The sequence below is a fragment of the Hippocampus zosterae genome, chromosome 19 (assembly GCF_025434085.1).
Source record: "Hippocampus zosterae strain Florida chromosome 19, ASM2543408v3, whole genome shotgun sequence".
NCBI classification, from domain to species: Eukaryota; Metazoa; Chordata; class Actinopteri; order Syngnathiformes; family Syngnathidae; genus Hippocampus; species Hippocampus zosterae.
Window position 1 is genome coordinate 11,339,587 of NC_067469.1, and position 20,583 is coordinate 11,360,169.

At 45.0% G+C, this 20,583-nt stretch overlaps 1 protein-coding gene and 1 long non-coding RNA gene across 7 annotated transcripts in view; both read left to right on the forward strand.

Moving 5' to 3' along the window:
* mdn1 (midasin AAA ATPase 1) overlaps positions 1-20,583 on the forward strand; it is a 168,921-nt gene that overhangs the window by 143,368 nt on the left and 4,970 nt on the right. For 2 of the 6 annotated variants that reach the window (XM_052052117.1, XM_052052119.1), the window contains exons 85-98: positions 2,731-2,863; positions 2,952-3,136; positions 4,831-4,956; positions 6,321-6,462; positions 6,815-7,071; positions 7,582-7,737; positions 13,501-13,602; positions 13,693-13,891; positions 14,007-14,168; positions 15,397-15,551; positions 17,291-17,380; positions 18,423-18,538; positions 18,700-18,874; positions 20,400-20,473. In XM_052052117.1, the coding sequence (XP_051908077.1) occupies positions 2,731-2,863; positions 2,952-3,136; positions 4,831-4,956; positions 6,321-6,462; positions 6,815-7,071; positions 7,582-7,737; positions 13,501-13,602; positions 13,693-13,891; positions 14,007-14,168; positions 15,397-15,551; positions 17,291-17,380; positions 18,423-18,538; positions 18,700-18,874; positions 20,400-20,473 (2,072 nt within the window). The remainder of the gene's footprint in view (positions 1-2,730; positions 2,864-2,951; positions 3,137-4,830; positions 4,957-6,320; positions 6,463-6,814; positions 7,072-7,581; positions 7,738-13,500; positions 13,603-13,692; positions 13,892-14,006; positions 14,169-15,396; positions 15,552-17,290; positions 17,381-18,422; positions 18,539-18,699; positions 18,875-20,399; positions 20,474-20,583) is intronic. The other 4 variants (XM_052052118.1, XM_052052120.1, XM_052052122.1 and 1 more) reach the window with 4 other exon arrangements.
* LOC127591931 (uncharacterized) lies at positions 7,768-9,109 on the forward strand. The gene is made up of 3 exons (XR_007960025.1): positions 7,768-7,916; positions 7,968-8,731; positions 8,900-9,109. It is a non-coding gene; the product is annotated as an uncharacterized LOC127591931 (long non-coding RNA).

Consider the following 20,583-nt stretch of genomic DNA (forward strand, 5'->3'; position numbering starts at 1 on the left):
TATATAGAGAAATGGCGGAAGTGACGGTGGCCAGGCATGAAAGAAGTCGGCCAATCAGGGAAGGGTGGGCGTGTATATATACATATATGGAGAGGGAGCGAGAGAGAGAGAGAGAGAGAGAGGGAGGGAGAGAGAGAGAGGACAGACAAGCTAGTCCGCCAATGGTGAAGGGTGGGCGTGTAAGTGGACGCCTCAAGCCAGTACCAACACTTGTATAGAGTGTGGCAATGTGCATTGTTGCAAAACAACTCCGGTTTTGGTTTCTAAGAACCCCTGAAAATAAATTCGACAAAAAGACACGCCTACGAAGCTCAGTTCAAACTTAAAGCCACCGGTTATGCTTTTGGCATGCGTGCCCATCTCACAGCAGCGGTGAAAAAACAAGTCAAGCAAATGAACTCTGAGCTTGCCGTTATTCCCGGAGGCTTGACTAAAGAACTCCAACCGCTGGACATTTGCATCTACCGGGCGTTCAAAGTAAAGTTGCAAACGGCATGGGAACAATGGATGATCGGTGGCAAACACAACTTTACAAAGAGTGAGAGGCAGCGCTTGGCGAGTTACGCCACAATACGCAACAACGAGAGGGAACGCGGCGTTTTTGATGGATTACGGTACTTGCACAATTGTTCAATTCTTTCTACACACACACGCGCTGCCACCATGTTTCGCTCTGTTCTTTACTTTCAAATGTGGGAAAGCTTCACACGAGAGAAATGTTGACTTTGCTGTTGCTACTCCTTCTTTCCGCTCGGCAATGCGTAGCAACTCACACTAGCATGTGATGCATTCAATGACAACTGAGATGTGCAGTCCTCTGCTTCTGATACAGAGGATGAGGACTTTGATGGATTTCTGGGTGATGATTGATCGATAAACGTGAGAACATTGTACGATGGCTAAATAAAATACACCCGAACTCAGTTCTGCTTTCGTTGCCTTTTTAAAAACGTGTTTTTATCTTATCTGTATGTCTTGGCATGCTACCGTATGCTTCAAGCTAACGTGTTAGAGTGCGCGCATGCATGCCGTATGTTTAAGCTGGCGTATGTTTTACCACTGTAAAACTGCGCCCATTCGTACGATGCGTCCTGTGTATGTGTAAAATACAGAAATGTCACGCATTACTGAGACTGCGGCCATTAGTACGATGCGTCGAATAGTCGTGAAAATACGGTACATTATTACTTTCTGGGTGCTAGACCTCACAGGAAACAAATTGAAACTTTTCCTATGGCACACCTGACAATGTCTCGCGGCACACCAGGTTGAAAAACACTGAGCTAGAGCACGCACGAGAGCAAAAGCGAAAGTGAGCGTGAGCGAGAGAGAAACAGAGGGGCTGTTTGGGCTTGTCCGAAAAAAGCAGCACTTCTCTCTTCGCCTCCTCCTCATCAATACCGATTAATTGTCATAATAATCAAAAACACATCGGCTGTGCGGTGTTAGCTGGCTAGCAGCTAGCTGGAGGCTAACGGTGGCTCCACTGTCAGAACGGCGTAAAGTGAAAGTAACACAAGTCTCTTTGTCTCTCTCAAAAGGTAATGCTGATGAATATTAATTACTGTACGGTGGCACCTCTACTTACAAAATTAATTGGCTGTGGAAGAAATTTCTTAACTCGAAAATTTTGTAAGTAGAGAGGTGTGTTCTATGTAAGTGCCCTAATTCGCTCCAAGCAACCCCCAAAATTCAGACATAAATGGTTCGATCGGCCGATGGGTTAACACTTTTTCTGGGTGATTCACATTTACATAAAACCATCGGAACATCTCATGGCCCGATGGGCGAATGACGAGGACACCGCATAGACGCATATCTTTCAATCTACCCACATTGACACATACGGTGGAAGTCTCTCTTAGCCAATGGGATGACACAATGAATCTCGGTAATTGCCGATAGCAGAGCAGCTATAAAAATGTTGTGTTCAGCAAACTCAGCGCTGCGAGTAGCAAGCCATACTGTATTTTTACCTTGCGTATCTTGAAATTTCCTGCGTAACAAGAGACAATATTTTCCTCTTGAGATGTTTAGTAACTTGGAAAATTTCATATGAAGAGACCTTCGTAAGTAGAGGTACCACTGTATAAGGTTTTATTAAAGATTTAAGTAAAAATGTGTACTCCAGCTGCTGTAGCCTTTGTCTCAAATATATAAAGTTTAAGTGCTGTTTACATATTTTAAACATGCTGGTACCCACATATACTTACACAAAAATTCCTAGGGGGGAGCCAACGCTCCATCGCGGTTTTCACTTATCGCGGCAGGGTCCCGGTCCCCATTAACTCCGATAAGTGAGGGAACACTGTGATGTCTTTAAGTGGCACCTGTATTTGGCTGCCCACTGTCAGCATTTTTAGACACAATTTACACACCTGTCTTGACAGTGAAGATAGACGCGACATACGCTTCATCATATTTCCTTGTCTTAGCGTTTAGGTGATTTTCTTTTGTCTCATTATCTTCGCCTCTCTCCACCTTTCTTTTCATCTTGTCTCTTGAGGGTTTGTTTAATGAACTTCATATCACCTGCTGGCGACTTTTATTAGTCTCACAATGGAGAAATTCCCAATTCACAGCAGCAAAACTATGAAAGGAAGAAGTAGAAGAACAAAAAATAGGAGCTGCTGTAAAGGCAGCCACTCTCGCGGCGCCAGCTTGAAGTCAAAATAACGAAATAAGAATGTTCTAAGAATTTTCTTTTAAACTGATTTTATCATATTTCAGGTGGAGGATTCCTGTGCAGAGGGTCAGGAAAAAGAACATCAAGATGACAAGAAAATTCAAGCAGAAGACAATGCTATTGAGATGTCTGAGGATTTTGATGGCCAAACACATGATGGTGATGAGCATGATGCTGGTATGTCGATTTGTGCCTCACAGCACTGTATATGTTTGGAATACAATTCCGCGAGCACTTCGTAAATTCCAACCTCTCTGACTTACAGATGATGATGAGTCGGATAACGACACTGACCAGGAGGAGGAGTTGGATAAAAAGATGGGTGAACTGGGTGATGGACAGACAGATACTCTTGATGAGAGAATGTGGGGTGGGGATGAGGAGGACAATGATGATGATGATGACGGAGGAAGTGACAACGAGGAAGAGTCTGGCCAAGGCATGGACCAGGTACTTCATTCTAAATGAAACGTTTTTTCACAACTACTCTCAGGCAGATCAAAATGTGAGGCACGCTCTGGAGAAAATTATTGAGAGCCCTCTAATTTAATCTATTACACAGTAATAGGAGTTAAGCTCAATACAAGAGATGCTCTTAAATTAAAAATATTACCTGAAACAGAAAATTACAATGAAGATATGACAACTCAGCACAACTCAACTGTTTTTATAGGGCACTTTCAAACAGCCATCGCTGCATAGAAAGTACTGTACATGGAGCAACTAACATATACAACAGTAAAGCAATAAATGGGTAAAAAAGATGGTAGAAATCACCAAACGGTAAAACTAAGATCAAATCTGAGTCATGCTGAGTCAAATGCCAAAGAACACAAGTGAGTTTTGAGGCAGGTTTTAAAGATGGGCAGTGAGGGGGCTTGCCAAATGTTCAGTGGGAGGTCATTCCAGAAAGAGGGACCAACAACGGAAAAGGCTTGATCCCCTCTGAGCCTCCGTTTAGTTCTTCGTTCTTCTAATAATGTCTGGTCCGCAGACCTGAGGCGCCGGGCAGATATGTAGGGGCGGATGAGCTCAGAGAGGTATGGTGGCGCGAGGTCATTTAAAAATTTGAAAACAAATAATAGGATCTTGAAAAGAACTCTAAAATGTAAAGGGAGCCAGTGAAGGGATGCCAGAGTATGAGTTACTGTATGTGCTCCCTCGTTCGAGAACCAGTCAAGAGACGAGCAGCAGCATTCTGGACCAGCTGTAGACGCTTAATGGAGGATTGGCTGACTCCGAAGTAAAGTGCATTGCAGTAATCGAGCCGGGATGTGACGAAGGCATGAATTACTGTCTCAAGGTGCTTTTGAGAAAGGAGAGGTTTTACTTTAGCCAGCTGTCTGAGATGAAAGAAGCTGGATGACAATGAAATCTCTCTCTGGCTCTCATGGGTTGTAGGAGCGTGACGCTTGGGGTGGTGAACTTGATTGTGTTGTACCTGTAAATTTCTAAAGAGTAACCGTGTTGATCAGATTCGACTTTGATCGTCCTGGAAACATTAAGCGTGAAGTGGCCATAGACAACACTTTGGGGACCCCTCTGTACATGGAAGAAAAAACACAGTGGGTCATATGTGAAGGGCTTGAATTTGGCAATAGTAATTTTCAATAAAAGTCCTGAAAATTAATCAATAAAAATCAGGCATCGCTCTCGAATTGTTGTTCAACAGAATTATTTTCAAAGCCAACTTGTGACTGAAAAATATAGTACCAAACAAAACAAAAAAAGCTAAAAAAATAAAATCAGTTGGGCGTCAGGCCCTGCAATGTGGACGTGCTTCACTGGTTCTGTGTGAGAACAGCTTTGACAAGGACCTGTTGGACTTTCAAATTTTCTTTCATTTCCAATCCAAAAATTGGTCTTGCTAAAATTTATTGATGAACGGAAATCTCTTCATCAACTTTCAGACGTTTTAGTTTGCACACAATCAAACCAGTTAGTCTTTTTGCTGCTCTGCTGCTCCACATGGTCAAAGTTAAATTGGGAACTACAAAGTGATGCATGACATACTTCGTCCAGATTCGGTCACTCCAAACTAATCACTGGTCATAGAACCATAAATTTTCTCCCTCACGCTGTCACTTAAACTATGACTTTAAGGAGTTGTTTTTAGAACCTTCATACCTCTCCTTGTTGTTTAGGGTGAATCTGTATTAGCCGCAAAGGATGACCAATTAGATGCCGCCGAACCTGACAAAAACAAACAGGACAGTGATGACAAGATGGACGCTGAAGAGAAAGACAAAATCAACGAGCAAGGAGATGAGGTAATCATCTGACCATGAAAATGGTCAGTCGAACAAGTAGTGGCCTTGGGACAGCAGACCTTTGCTGTCGTCGATGTTCTTAGCTCACATTGTTTATGAATCTGACACCCATGCCAGTACAGTACACCAGTGTTTCCCAACTGCGGGTCCAGGCACATTGCAGAGGGTACAGGAAAACATTAAATTTTATTTCCCAGAGCATTAACTTCTTGCACAACCACGCCAAAATCACAATAGGCACATGTCAGCACAAGTGTCTCATAAAATCTCAGATGGCTGATGAAAAGTAAAACTCCTTTAGTAGCGCTGGATATTATTGATAAGTGCTTTGTTAATGGGATTTAAAGGTCATGTGCCTGTTTAAAGAGAACTTGTTTGAAGGAGCTCCACAGTTTTGTTTTGTTTTGTTTTTAAGTATGAGTGACATATATATAGTAAGGGTTTTTTTCTTAGTTTGGATTTCATTTTTTAATTGATATTTTTATTAAAGGCAACATAAAAAGCCTTTGAATTAAATGTTCAAATTAAGGATGCAAAATAAAAAGATTTTCATTTTATAATCAGTTGTATTCCGTTCTACTTTTGGAGAATCATCATGTATAAGTCAAACGAGTAGTCATTGTACCACAAAAATGTTTGGGGCTACACAAATCCTTTTTTTGGGGGGGGGGGTTATTTATTTATTATGGGGCCACCACTGAAGGCGTTTTAATAATCTGAGGAGATTATCACAAAGTGCTAATTAGAAACGCTAACACTCATTTGCGCATACAAACACACGCACACACATCCCCAAATGTCTGTGTATTGATGAATGTTGATCTGTGTTTTCGCCAATGCATTTCAATAAAATGTGAATTTTGGTTATTCGTGAGGTGGGCCAGTCCCTATCCCCCGCAAATAGAGGGTGTCGACTATACTGTATAGTAAGTAAAAATGTTGTTTTAATAGGCTGCATCGAATGTTCAATCTTTTGATTAAATCAGTGATCGTTTTTTTTTGTTGTTGTTTTTTTTTAACTCTGTGATCGGCTCCAAAATCCTGATTGTGGAACACTTAGTTCTAATGTGTTCGTGTCTGTGCAAACAAAGAGGATTTCACTAAAGGCAGTATTTATGTTTGGCATTTAAATTGTGTATTTTGAGACATTCAAGTGTAATATCTTGTTATATTTACAAGGTACAATAAAATTGGCATGAATAGCATTGGGTAGCAGCTCCTTCGTGCCCAGGGACCAAATTCTAGTTTTGTGTCATAGCTAATATTTTTGCCACCTTACTTTTTGTGACTTTGTGACACAGATCATTTCAAACTTCATGTCATTACTTAGATTCTCTGCATGTGATCTTTACTGTGTCTCCTAGAGAGATTTTGATGAGAATGAAGTGGACCCCTATCATGGCCAGCAGGATAAGAACCCTGAATCCGAGGCAATCGATCTGCCTGAAGATCTTAACCTGGACCAGGATGACGAGATGGAAGACAATGGTCAAGATGAAGGTGATGGTGAGTCTTGTACTTTGATGAAGAACACATCAGCCCATCCATCAATTCATTATCTGAACCGCTTTATCCTGTTTGCATGTTCTCCCCGTGCCTATGTGGGTTTTCCAAAAACTTGCGTGGTGGGTTAATGGAACACTCTAAATTGTCCCAAAGTGTGGTGTCATTGGCTGGCAACCAGTTCAGGATGTCCCCCGCCTACTGCCTGAAGTCAGCTGGGATCGGCTCAAAATCGCTGGCAATCCTCTTGAAGATAACGTGGTTTAGATATTGGCTGGATCGATTGATTTTCTTAACATTGTTCCTACCGTCTCCATTTTAATATTACTATTGTTGTTATTGATGTTTCTTTTAGAAGAAAATCCATTTGACATTGACAATGACAAGGAAGTGATCATAGAAGGGGACGAAGAAGGACCGAAAGAGGGAGATGAAGAAGAGGGAGATGAGCAGATGGAAGAAGACAAGCCAAACCAAAAAGAAAAAGACAACAGAGAACCAGAGTCACAGAGTGAAACAGAAAAGAGCGAAGTCGATACAAAAACAGAAGACCGTGAATCCCAGAAAGATGAGAATCTCTCTTTCCCAAAAGAGGAAGGTCCCTCTCCTAAGGTGGGAATATCAACTACTTTGTCTGATTATTTCATTGCTTGTATTCATGATGAGACACGATAAAACATCCATTACTGCCTGAAATGTTTCATGAAATAGGGGCATTTCCACTCTCTGTTTGAAACTCTACTCATGGAATGTTTACCATGTATTTGTTGTCATTAACTGACTGAGGTCTCTGTTCATATAATTGGCAAGGAAGTAATTCATTTTTCTATTTTTCTCTGATGCAAGTAAGTGCTGTACTAGTTACCGACATTGTTTTGACTCATAGTCTGACAATTCCTCAAATCATTGCAATTGAAAGACCACTTTACGAAGATGACGTTAAGTTTTCTTTCAATATGTGAAACAAAAAAGGCAAACAAACAAAAAAGAGAAGTCATCCTGCACTCACATAAAACATTGTCCTCACATAAAGTGAAATGCTGCGCATAATGCATAAAACATAAACTGACACTGTCTGCGCGTAATGACCACCTTCCAACCCCACCTTCCCTATTGGCACAGGAGGAGGCTGATGGTATGGATGATGCGGAGGATCCATTGGAGTCAACTGAGAGGAAAGAACATGCCACTGATGGGCAAACCGGGGAGCAGAATTTCCAGAGTGATACTGCTGTGGAGCTGGCTGGAGAGGCATCAGAGAGAGACCAAGCAAAAGAGGTGTGCCTTGTCTTCAGTGTGGTTTTAAACTTAAGGTCATTTACCATTGTGAGGAGCAGCAAATTCCCTGGTTGGTTTGGTCGTTGGTTTATAAAAATTGCACCATTTGTCAAGTACAGTCAAACCTCGGTTTTCGAACGTCTCTGTTCTCGACCAAATCGGTTTTCAACTAATTTCGAGTTTTTTGTGCCTCGGATTACGACAGAAAATCGGTTCTCGACTAAACTGAGCGCACATGAATGCACCACTCGACTCCTCTCGCCTTCCTTACACGAGGAAGTGACGCTTCCTCGGGTAGACGAGGAAGTGACGCTTCCTCGTGTAGCATTCCATTGTGAGTGGACGTGTTCAATAAATATTACAAAAAAGCGTCCAATTTGAGCGTGTTCAATAAGGATTTTTAAAAAAAGCATCGTGTTTGTTGACATCTACACATATCGGACTGTTATTTCTGCATTGTGTATCAGCCCCTAATCATGTCACCAAAGAAAGCAGGTGGAAGTAGTCCAGCTGGTGGAAAAAAAGAGGAAAATAGTGTGCAAAACTATTGAATTTAAGAAGGTTTGATTGCAAAATATTAATCAAGTGTACGTCTATCTATGTTGGCTAAGGAGTTCGCCATGCCGAAATCAACGATGAGCAGCATCTTAACAAAGAAAGACCATCTTAAAGTCACTGATGTGGCGAAAGAATCTCGTGTGTTGGGCCACAAATATTAGAGGAAGTGGAGAAACCTTTGCTTGTTTTCATAAATGAGAAACAGCTAGCAGGGGACAGTCTTAGCCAAGGTACGATTTGTGGCAAAGCAAGACAATTTATTGGAGATTTGATAAGGATTGCTCCTGAAGAATTCGACTTTAAAGCAAGCAGAGGATGGTTCGAAAAGTTTAGGAAAAGAAGTGGGATACACTCCGTGATTCGTCATGGGGAGGCAGCCAGTTCAGACAAGGAAGCTGCCGAAAAGTTTAAAGCTGAGTTTGAAAATCTCATCAAGGTTGATTCAGGTCCATCAATTTGACATTCAGACATAAAACACAAGGAGGAGACAGGAGACTCAATTCTGGTACCGGGGGGAACGAGGAGAAGCGTCAATGGACGCCACAGCTTCGTGTTTCCTTTCAAAACTTAGCTTGTAGCAGACGTGTCTTATCTTATCTTAAAGGCCGAGGAATATCTTCCCCAGCAAACTTTTAATATGGACGAGACTGGACTTGTGTGGATAAAGTGGTTCAGAAAATGGATGGAAGGATGTTACCTCATACCGTAGAGTTGAGTTGCAGAGAGAGATTCCATAGTTACAGCCATTACTTTAGGATGTATTAGTTCAAGGTGTAAAATAATGAAATCTACAATTGTCATGATGAGATAGAGAGACAGATGTTGAATTTTTATGTTACAATGTTTATGTTAAAATTGGTCAAAATAAAACATACAAAATGTGTGTACAGTATTTTACATATTGTGTGCGTTCTTACTACATCTGTATGCAGTTTATGGTGTAAAATAGTTTAAAAATGCTTTCAAAACGTGTTCTAGACTTGGAACAGATTAAAATGTATTGCATTGATGATAATAGGAAACATGGTTTCGGTTTTCGAACAAACCGGTTTTCGAACAGTCTTCTGGAACGGATTATGATCGAAAACCGAGGTTTGACTGTACCTTATTTTCCGCACTTAAGGCGTAAAAGTTTTCAACTTTCTCAAAAGCCGACCGTGCGATTTATAACGTGATAAAGTCTCTTTACATTCCCCATTGAGTTGGTTCCCTGTTAGTGTTTCTATTCCAACTAGTGGTGATTATTAGCAGGAACCAATTGTAAAGTAAAAGGGTTACCGACACTAATTGACATGCACATTCGCCAACACACACTCACACAACTACTTTGTGAGCTCTGCGCAGCCATAATGAAACAAAGACAATACCAAAAGCATCGTTAACTACTGACTAAATGAAGGAAGCGGCAGACAAGCAAGACTCCTAAGCATATTTAGCCCCTTGTGGATGCGAGCCCACAAGGTTCATAACTTCATAACCTTTGTCTTCCATTCATTGTTTCGTAATGCCATTTGTATTTTTATGTTTCAAGTCCGCGTTTGTGACCAGTCCTCACGGGTTGCCAAGCAATAAACCCTGTATTTTTATGGACTTCCTGTCGTGCTTCATGCTACATCCTGAAGGAGCTACATATGGATCAATATTCTGATTTCTTGAATGATGTATTTTAAAAGTTCTATAAAGCACTTTGTTATAGCTGCAGCGGTGGTGAAGCCTCTATAGAAATAAAGTTGTTTTATGTATTGTATTCTCTTTAGCATAGCTCCATCTAGTGGATGCATCACACAACCACAGCCATCTTCTATTCTATCCATCCATCCATCCATCTTCTACCGCTTATCCGGGGCCGGGTCGCGGGGGTAACAGCTTTAGCAGGGAAGCCCAGACTTCCCTCTCCCTAGCTACTTCTTCCAGCTCTCCCCGGGGGATCCCGAGGCGTTCCCAGGCCAGCTGGGTGACATAGTCTCTCCAGCGTGTCCTGGGTCTTCCTCGGGGTCTCCTCCCGGTGGGACATGCCCGGAACACCTCACCAGGGAGGCGTTCAGGAGGCATCCGAATCAGATGCCCAAGCCACCTCATCTGGCTCCTCTCGATGTGGAGGAGAAGCGGCTCGACTCGGAGCCCCTCCCGGATGACCGAGCTCCTCACCTTATCTCTAAGGGAGAGCCCGGACACCCTGCGGAGAAAACTCATTTCGGCCGCTTGTATCCGGGATCTCGTTCTTTCTGTCACGACCCATAGCTCGTGACCATAGATGAGGGTTGGAACGTAGATCGACCGGTAAATTGAGAGCTTCGCCCTTTGGCTCAGCTCCTTCTTCACCACGACAGACCGATACAACGTCCGCATCACAGCAGACGCTGCACCGATCCGCCTGTCGATCTCTCGCTCCCTCCTGCCCTCACTCGTGAACAAGACCCCAAGATACTTAAACTCCTCCACTTGGGGCAAGATCTCCCCCCCGACCTGGAGGGGGCACTCCACCCTTTTCCGACTGAGGACCATGGTTTCAGATTTGGAGGTGCTGATTTTCATCCCAACCGCTTCACACTCGGCTGCGAAACGCTCCAGTGAGAGTTGGAGAGCCCCGTTTGAAGGAGCCAACAGCACCACATCATCTGCAAAAAGCAGGGATGCAATACTGAGGCCACCAAAACGGACCCCCTCAACGCTTCGGCTGCGCCTAGAGATTCTGTCCATGAAGGTTATGAACAGAATCGGTGACAAAGGGCAGCCTTGGCGGAGTCCTACCCTCACTGGAAACGATTCCGACTTACTGCCGGCAATGCGGACCAAACTCTGACATCGGTGGTATAGTGACCGAACAGCCCGTATCAGGGGGTTCGGTACTCCATACCCACGAAGCACCCCCCACAGAACTCCCTGAGGGACACGGTCAAACGCCTTCTCCAAGTCCACAAAACACATGTAGACTGGTTGGGCGAATTCCCACATACCCTCGAGAACCCTGCTAAGGGTGTAGAGCTGGTCCACTGTTCCACGGCCGGGACGAAAACCACACTGCTCCTCCTCAATCTGAGGCTCGACTTCCTGACGGACCCTCTTCTCCAGCACCCCTGAATAGACCTTACCAGGGAGGCTGAGGAGTGTGATCCCTCTGTAGTTGGAACACACCCTCCGGTCCCCCTTTTTAAAAAGAGGGACTACCACCCCGGTCTGCCAATCCAGAGGCACTCTCCCCGTTGACCACGCGATGTTGCAGAGGCGTGTCAACCAGGACAGCCCCACAACATCCAGAACCTTGAGGAACTCCGGGCGGATCTCATCCACCCCTGGGGCCTTGCCACCGAGGAGCTTTTTAACCACATCGGTGACTTCAACCACAGAGATAGGAGAGCCCACCTCAGAGTCCCCAGGCTCTGCTTCCTCCAAGGAAGGCATGTTGGTGGAGTTGAGGAGGTCTTCGAAGTACTCTGCCCACCGGTTCACAACGTCCCGAGTCGAAGTCAGCAGCGCCCCATCCCCACTGTACACAGTGTTCGTGGTGCACTGCTTCCCCCTCCTGAGACGTCGGATGGTGGACCAGAATTTCCTCGAAGCCGTCCGGAAGTCGGCTTCCATGGCCTCACCGAACTCTTCCCATGCTCTGGTTTTTGCCTCGGCGACCACCGAAGCTGCGTTCCGCTTGGCCAGTCGGTACCCGTCAGCTGCCTCTGGGGTCCCACAGGCCATAAAGGCTCGATATGACTCCTTCTTCAGCTTGACGGCATCCCTTACTGCTGGTGTCCACCAGCGAGTACGAGGGTTGCCGCCACGACAGGCACCAACCACCTTACGGCCACAACTCAGATTGGCCGCCTCAACAATAGAGGCACGGAACATGGTCCACTCGGACTCAATGTCCCCCGTCTGCCCCGGAACATGGGAAAAGCTCTGTCGGAGGTGGGAGTTGAAACTCCTTCTGACAGGGGATTCCGCCAGACGCTCCCAACAAACCCTCACAATACGTTTGGGTCTGCCAGGACGGACCGGCATCTTCCCCCACCATCGGAGCCTACTCACCACCAGGTGGTGATCAGTTGACAGCTCCGCCCCTCTCTTCACCCGAGTGTCCAGAACATGCGGCCGCAAATCCGATGATACAACTACAAAGTCGATCATCGAACTACGGCCTAGGGTGTCCTGGTGCCAAGTGCACATGTGGACACCCTTATGCTTGAACAAAGTGTTCGTTATGGACAGTCCGTGACGAGCACAGAAGTCCAATAACAAAACACCACTCGAGTTCTGATCGGGGGGGCCGTTCCTCCCAATCACGGCCCTCCAGGTCTCACTGTCATTGCCCACGTGAGCATTGAAGTCCCCCAGTAGAACAAGGGAGTCCCCAGCAGGAGTACTCTCCAGCACACCCTCCAAGGACTCCAAAAAGGGTGGGTATGCTGAGCTGCTGTTTGGTGCATATGCACAAACAACAGTCAGGACCCGTCCCCCCACCCGCAGGCGGAGGGATGCAACCCTCTCGTCCACCGGTGTGAACCCCAATGTACAGGCACTGAGCCGGGGGGCAATAAGTATGCCCACACCTGCTCTGCGCCTCTCACCGTGAGCAACTCCAGAGTGAAAGAGAGTCCAACCCCTCTCGAGAGGACTGGTACCAGAACCTAGGCTGTGTGTGGAGGCAAGTCCGACTATATCCAGTCGGAACTTCTCTGCCTCACACACCACTTCGGGCTCCTTCCCTGCCAGAGAGGTGACATTCCATGTCCCAAGAGCTAGCTTCTGCAGCCGAGGATCGGACCGCCAGGGTCCCCGCCTTTGGCTGCCGCCCAGCTCGCATTGCACCCGACCCCTTTGACCCCTCCCACGGGTGGTGAGACCATGAGAAGGGGGACCCACGTTGCCTCTTCGGGCTGAGCCCGGCCGGGCCCCATGGGTGTAGGCCCGGCCACCAGGCGCTCGCCAACGAGCCCCACCTCCAGGCCTGGCTCCAGAGGGGGGCCCCGGTGACCCGCGTCCGGGCAAGGGAAACTGGGTACCATCGATTTTATTTGTCATAAGGGGCTTTGTGATCTTCTATTCTATGCGCCTTATAATGCAGTTCGCCCTAAATTGTGAAAACAATTTTAAGGCCATTAATTGAAGGTATACTCTGAGGCGCCTTATCGTCCCGAAAATATGGTACATTGGTTATTTCATTATTTTTTTTTAATGATTGCATATATTTTCATGTACTACCTTTCGTAGGAGCATGGGACCGGAGCAGCTGATGCTTCCGTATCAGAAGGTCACCAGTCAAAGCTGACTGCAAGGATGCCTTCATATACACAGAAACATAACAGCACTCAGGTACAGTGTGATAAATGAGCTCAAATATTTGGAATTCTTTTTTTCGCTCATGTTTTTACAAATCAGTTTTAAATAATGATTGTGTTCCAGAGCTTTAAAAGAAAACCTGGTCAAGCAGACAATGAGCGTTCAACGGGTGACTCCAATGAGCTTGTGAACAAGCGTCTTCGTACGTTGGAAAGCTCTCATGAGCAGACGCAAGAAAGCAGGCAAGGTGAAACCCAACAAGAGTCCGACCTATATGAGCATATCAAAGAGGGCGACATCCCCTACGATCGGCAAACATACGGTCAGTAGCAACTACATCTGAACAAAAATTGTTTGTGTGAAGTATGTAGAAATAATGAATATGTTGTGATAATAAATATACTGTAATGAAAGATGTCTTTCTTGAATGCTTCCAGATGTCGCCAATGCGAATCAGGAGGCAGCAGAGCATCGACAGGTCAAGGATGAGGAGGATCTTTCAATGGAAATAGAAGAACAAGATGATGATTTGCATGCTGCTGAAGTCCAGGAGCTGAAACATCAGTCGCTGGATACAGCTATGGCCCTGCAGGAGCAAGGTGTTACAGCATTCAGTATCCACCTGCTGACTGACACAATGCAAATCCTTTTTTGCTTTGTTTATGCATCTCTTTTATTCCCTACTCCTGAAACACCATGCCCCTGGCCTTGTTTAATCCTATTTACATGACATTTGAAACTAATGCAAACCTAGCTCTTTATGCTCTGTCAGTCCCTCACTGCCACCGTTGATGCAATGAGCTTCTTATTTTACTGTAAATGTGCTGTTTCCTTCAAAGAGATTATAGGGGTGTTCACACGGCACACATTTGCTCCGGCGCTACACCGATGTATTTTGTTGCGATATATTTTACACCCGGAGCAAATTTTGTGGAGCGGTCACGCGTACAAAGCCGCTGAGCGTGTCAGCAGCGGCACAGCGTCGGTGCAGCTCCACTTGCATTCACACAGCAGTTTCTGCAGCGGATCAAAATGACAGAAAACAAATGAGCTGTCATGTTGTTTTTTTTTTAAACTTTTACACAACTCAAGCGACTACTCTACAGGCACGTCATTCTCCTTCTCGGTCTCCGTGCCTTCTGCTCGAGAGTGACCGCCCTCGAAAACATAAATCAAGGATGACTTCACTGACACTCAGAAAAGCAAACATGTAATGTGCCAAACAGAAAATCAAGAGAGGAAATCACAAAATAAATTATATGGGGGGCGGGGGGTTGTGAACACGCAACAAAGGAACAAACTACACGAACAACTCCGAGACAGTCCAGTCTCCTACAAAAGGAAAGATGAGGACTATTCCCCCAACCCCCCGTTCTAGTTGAGATGGTATAACCCAAGAGGTGCTTGCTACTGTTACCAGCCAAATCTTGTGTCGTTATTAAACAAACCCATGACGGAAGTCCGACAGAGCATGCAAGCAACGCATTCTTGCCATACGTAATCAACTCTTCTCGAGCATTTGCTCTGGAGCAAATTTAGCCCAGTTGCGTTCACACGTGCAAATTTACATTGGTGCTGCTTCGCAAACGAGCATTTGCTCTCGAGCCTCTGGTGGTGGATCAAATTTGCTCCTGTGTAAGCTGTTTTCCGGGGCTACGCCGGAGCTAATTTGCACGTGTGAACGCTCGACTGGCGCAGCCCCGGCGTAGCACCGGAGCAAATCTTGCCGTGTGAACAGCCCTTATATATCTACTCCGTTTTGCTAGCATGGCTTTATTTCAAAGTGAAAGTTTCCAGGACTTTTCGAAAACTTTTTTTTTTTTTAAGCAGGTGTAGAGAATGTAGAGATGCATCTGCAGAGGCAAGAGAATGAAGACAAAGAATGGGAGCGTGGCAGGCATTCACGAGATGCCAAGGAAGCCGAGAAAAATTCTGAATCAACCTTTCACACCCTGACTGAGATGCTCGTAGGCACAATGCAGGTGCGTGATTTATTTGTGACTTGTATGTTATTTTTGACACACTTCTTTGAAATGACACTATCAGCTCATTGGATTCCATGATCGTTACGGTAGGGATCGCCCTCAGTGCTGCATTCACACTTTCCATGAGACTTTCAGGTGGTACTTCACATAGCCGTTGTAATCGGTTTCTAGGTTGCCCAGCTTTCATTCTCACCATGATCTTAGCTTTCAGGTCAGTTGCTGCCTCGCTCAGCATTTCATTCATTGGGGCTGGCCTCCCAATCTCATCATCTGCATTCATTGGGGCTGGCCTCCCAATCTCATCATCTGCATTCATTGGGGCTGGCCTCCCAATCTCATCATCTGCATTCATTGGGGCTGGCCTCCCAATCTCATCATCTACATTCATTGGGGCTTGCCTCCCAATCTCTGGTATGACCTCCTCCTCTGATCTGGCAGCCTGGGGCCCTTCACCATGGAACTTGCGTTGTACCTCAGTCACCTCCCCTACATGGATGACAGAAAGCTGTATGCTAAGAACGAAAGGGACATAGACTCCCTGATCCACACAACCAGGATCTACAGCAGTGATATCAGGATGTCATTCGGGCTTGAGAAATGTAGTCGGATGGTGACTAAGGGAGGCAATGTAGTCCGCACTGAAGGGGTCTCACTCCCTGAAGGAAGAATAGCAGACTTTGAGGACAGATACAAGCACCTCGGTATACCACAAGCCAATGGCAACCTCGAACTGGCAACAAGGAAGGTGGCTACGGCCAAATACCTCCAGCGAGTGAGGCAAGTCCTAAGAAGCCAGCTCAATGGCAAGAATAAGGCAATAAACAGCTATGGCCTGCCAGTGATCAGATACCCTACAGGAATAATAAGGTGGCCAAAGGAAGAGATTCAGACCACGGACATTAAGACCCGAAAGCTCCTAACCATGCATGGAGGGTTCCATCCCAAATCCAGCACCCTGAGACTGTACGCAAGCCAAAAGGAAGGAGGCCGGGGACGAGCGAGCCACTGAAATATCCAAGCTCCATGAATACATCAAGGAGAAGGCTCCAACGGATGACGTACTCAGAGAATGTCTCAGACAATGGGGAACAGAGGATGAGGCGCTGGAAGAGGGACCATCATGGGAGGACAAGCCCCTACATGGGATGTACCACCGGACCCTCTCCATGCCTCTCCATTAGCCAAGCAGTTCGAATGCTTCGAGGGCTTCCAATGCCGCAGTGTGACGACGACGAACGGTTGATTCAGAGAGATGAATGACATGAATGAGAGTGGTGCTCTCCATTTAGGTTGAATGAGCACTGGCAGCGAATGTTGCATGCCACTCGAGAAATCACGATCACATTATTGCATCCATGATACATGCGAAATTGTAAATGTGGTCCAATATTGTTTTAAGACACAAAATATGTGAAGACTATATTTTTGTCTTGGTGGCTGCCTCGGAAATGGATTTATCCTTGTTATGTGAAAGCTTTGTAATTAATGGGTTGTACTACGTCCCCCCCATTATGCAACAAAAATTTATATTTTGAATCACCCCCAAAACAGTGGCCAAAACTTGTCATTGTAAATGCTATGACACAAGCTTGCACCGTACAGTTGATCCTGCCCAAACGCAAGAGAGGCAAAGTGGTGTGGTGTGGTACTGGGCCCAGTGGAGTGGAGGTGTGTGGTGTTGGGCTGTTTGGGGTCAATGGAAAAAGTGGCATGTTTGTGTGTCCCCATTTTTTCAGAAGTTCGACAGAGACCCAGACGACATCCGGAGGGAGCTGGAGTTGCAGTTGTCAATGTGGCACAAACTAACTCCAGGAACGCAGGAGGAGGTGTGTACCAATGTCTTCATTATGTAGTCTTGGCCAGGGGTCACCATTGTGGCACCTCTGGGCACCTGGTACCCCTCAAGGACTACATGTGTAGCCTGCGGGCTTATTCCAAAAATAGTCCACCAGTGATGAGACACTGTGACTCTCCAGGAATATTGTAGAAGCCATCATTTCAAAATGTGAACACTGGCAGATATTTATAAAGTGTGGCAAATTGATATTTACCTGTCTCATAATTATTGTGAGAAATTGCCAATGTGATCTGTGTCTGCTCAATTTATTCTTCTCATTATTATTCATATTATTATTATTATTATTGTCACCGGCTTGTTTATAACCTTTATGGACAGGGGTTCTTTTTCTTTGTTGTCAGGGTGTTGGTAGGGTCTGATTTGGTGGCCTCCTTATTGCTTCAAACCCCCCGACCTCTTAACTGTAAAACAGATGTGCTAACACATTCGCATTTTAAAAAACAGGACTGCAATGCAGCCTTAGGGCCTGGATGCCTTGCTGTCATTCACAGAAAAATCATCTCAAGTTTATCACGCCATTTGCAGGAGAATTTTTTGAGTGATGGACCCAACCAATTGAGACGCTCTGGTATGACCGACCCCAGGAGACCATGATCACACCAGACATCCCATGAATATTACTGAACTGAAACGTTTTTTGAGAGAGGAATGTTCAAAATTCTTGCTGACCATTATGCAAATCTGATTTGCAAGAACGGTAAAAGATTGGTTGAGGTCAGCGCTTCCAAAGCAGGCTCATGCAGTATTAAAGTTCAAAGGTTGACATGCATTTCCTTGTATGCACAGTTGGATCTGTGTGTTGTGCTTCGTAAGAACATGGTGACCTAAATGTTGTTGTGGTAGTTAAATAAAACTGCATGTGTATATTGCTGTGACTTGGACAAGATCAGATCATATTTTAGGACCATTTTATGCAGAAATCCAAGTAATTCTCCTGGGTCCACATGCTGTTCCTTGAAACTGTTAATACGTTTGAATTACTGATCACTTTCAACTGATTTGCGATCCAGGAGAGTGCAGCAGCATACATGTGGCGGCAGTACAAGACAATGACCTACCTACTCTCCCAACAATTGTCCGAGCAGCTTCGCCTTATTTTGGAGCCCACGCAAGCTGCAAAGCTCAGGTTGGTATGCCCATAACTTATTGCAGACTTTGACAGAATCTTACAAATGAAGTGTAATGTCTTCATCAAATGACGGGAAAACTTTCTATTGGAGCTTCAATCATTCAATCATTTCACTTGGTCATCTTTTGTGCGATCGTTTTCAATTTGCTATTCTCCAGAGGGGATTACCGCACAGGAAAACGCCTTAACATGAGAAAAGTGATCCCATATATTGCCAGTCAGTTCCGGAAGGACAAGATCTGGTTGAGGAGGACCAAGCCCAGCAAAAGAGATTACCAGATCTGCCTGGCTGTGGATGACTCCTCTAGTATGGTGGACAACCATTCCAAACAGGTAAGCCCTGCTCTTCGTTTGCACAGTCCATCCATACTTTTTCAGCTTTTCCGGTGAACGTCTTCCCAAAATAGCAACTATGGTTGATCTATATTGTCTTGTAATTTTATACCTGCCTGTTCAATTGAAAGAAAGTTTGGATGATTGTAGATTATGTTTGTGTTCCACATAACATTTTAAGACAGAACCAGTTTTTACTTGAATTGTTGTGTTCTTAATTTAATTACAATATTCATTTTCCAATAGGTCACTTGTTGGAATTAAAATTGTATCCCTTTATCCGTTGTATGATACACAGCAACATATCAGCACTTTGCTATTTGCATTACGAGAGACTGCTGATATCAGGTCACTTAACCGTATTTTCTGCACTATAGGGTGCTTAAGATTATAAGGCGCACCTTCAGTGAATGGCCTATTTTAAAAATGTTTTCATATAGAGGGCACACTACATTATAAGGTACATATAATCGGAGTTGCGGTTATGTTATGCATCCACTGGATGGAGATGCGCTGAAGGAATACAAGACATCCATCCATTTTCCGAATGGCTTGATCGCGGGAGGTGCTGGAGGCTATCCCAGCCGTCTTCAGGCAGTAGGCGGGGGACACCCTTAAATCAGTTGCCAGCCAATCACAGGGCACACTGAGACGAACAACCATCCACGCCCACATTCATACCTAGGGACAATTTAGAGCGTCCAATCAGCCTGCCAATGCTCGTCTTTGGAATGTGGGAGGAAACCGGAGCACCCGGAGAAAACTAACGCAGGCCGGGGAGAACATGCAAACTCCACACAGGGAGGCCGGAGCTGGAATCGAACCCCGTACCTCTGCACTGTGAAGCCGACGTGCTAAACACTGGACTACCGGGCCGTCCCGCAATACAAAACAATATAGCTTTATTTCACAACCGCTGCAGCTCTAACAATGAGAACTGGTCACAAACACAGACATGAAACATACAGGTATAAATACAAGTGGCATTATGAAACAATAAATTAAAGACAACAGTTATGAAGCCAATTGATTCAACAAAAAAGCACAGAAAACCTCCTGGGTTCACATCCACAAGGGGCTAAATATCCTTAGAAGTCTTGCATGTCTCCTTCCTTCGTTTAGTCAGCAGTTAACGATGCTTTTGGTCTTCTTCTTGGTTCATAATGGCTGCTCAGAGCTCACAAATTGTTGGTTTGAGTGTGTGTTGGCGAATGCACATGTCAATTTGTGTCCGGCAGAACCCTTTTACGTTACAATTGCTTCCTGCTAATAATCACCACTAGATGGCATAGGAACATTGAGAGGGAAACAACAGTGTGTGTGTGTGTGTGTGTGTGTGTGCGTGTGTGTGTGTGTGTGTGTGCGTGTGTGTGTGTGTGTGTGTGTGTATATAGATGTGCACACACACATGTATACATATCGAGAAAGCGAGGTACATATCAATATTAAATGGACACAATTACATGTGTGCAATCACTGATCTTTGCCATTTTTTTTTTTCCTGACATGCACTGCTGTGTTCCAGCTGGCGTTTGAATCCTTGTCAGTGATTGTCAATGCTCTCACTCTGCTGGAAGTTGGACAAGTGTCTGTTTACAGGTATCGACATTTCCTTGTACATGAGGTTGTGGTTTTTTAGCAGGATTAAAGAATTCATAACACACATAAAAGAATAGATGAAGAAATAAATACATATCACAAAAAATAAA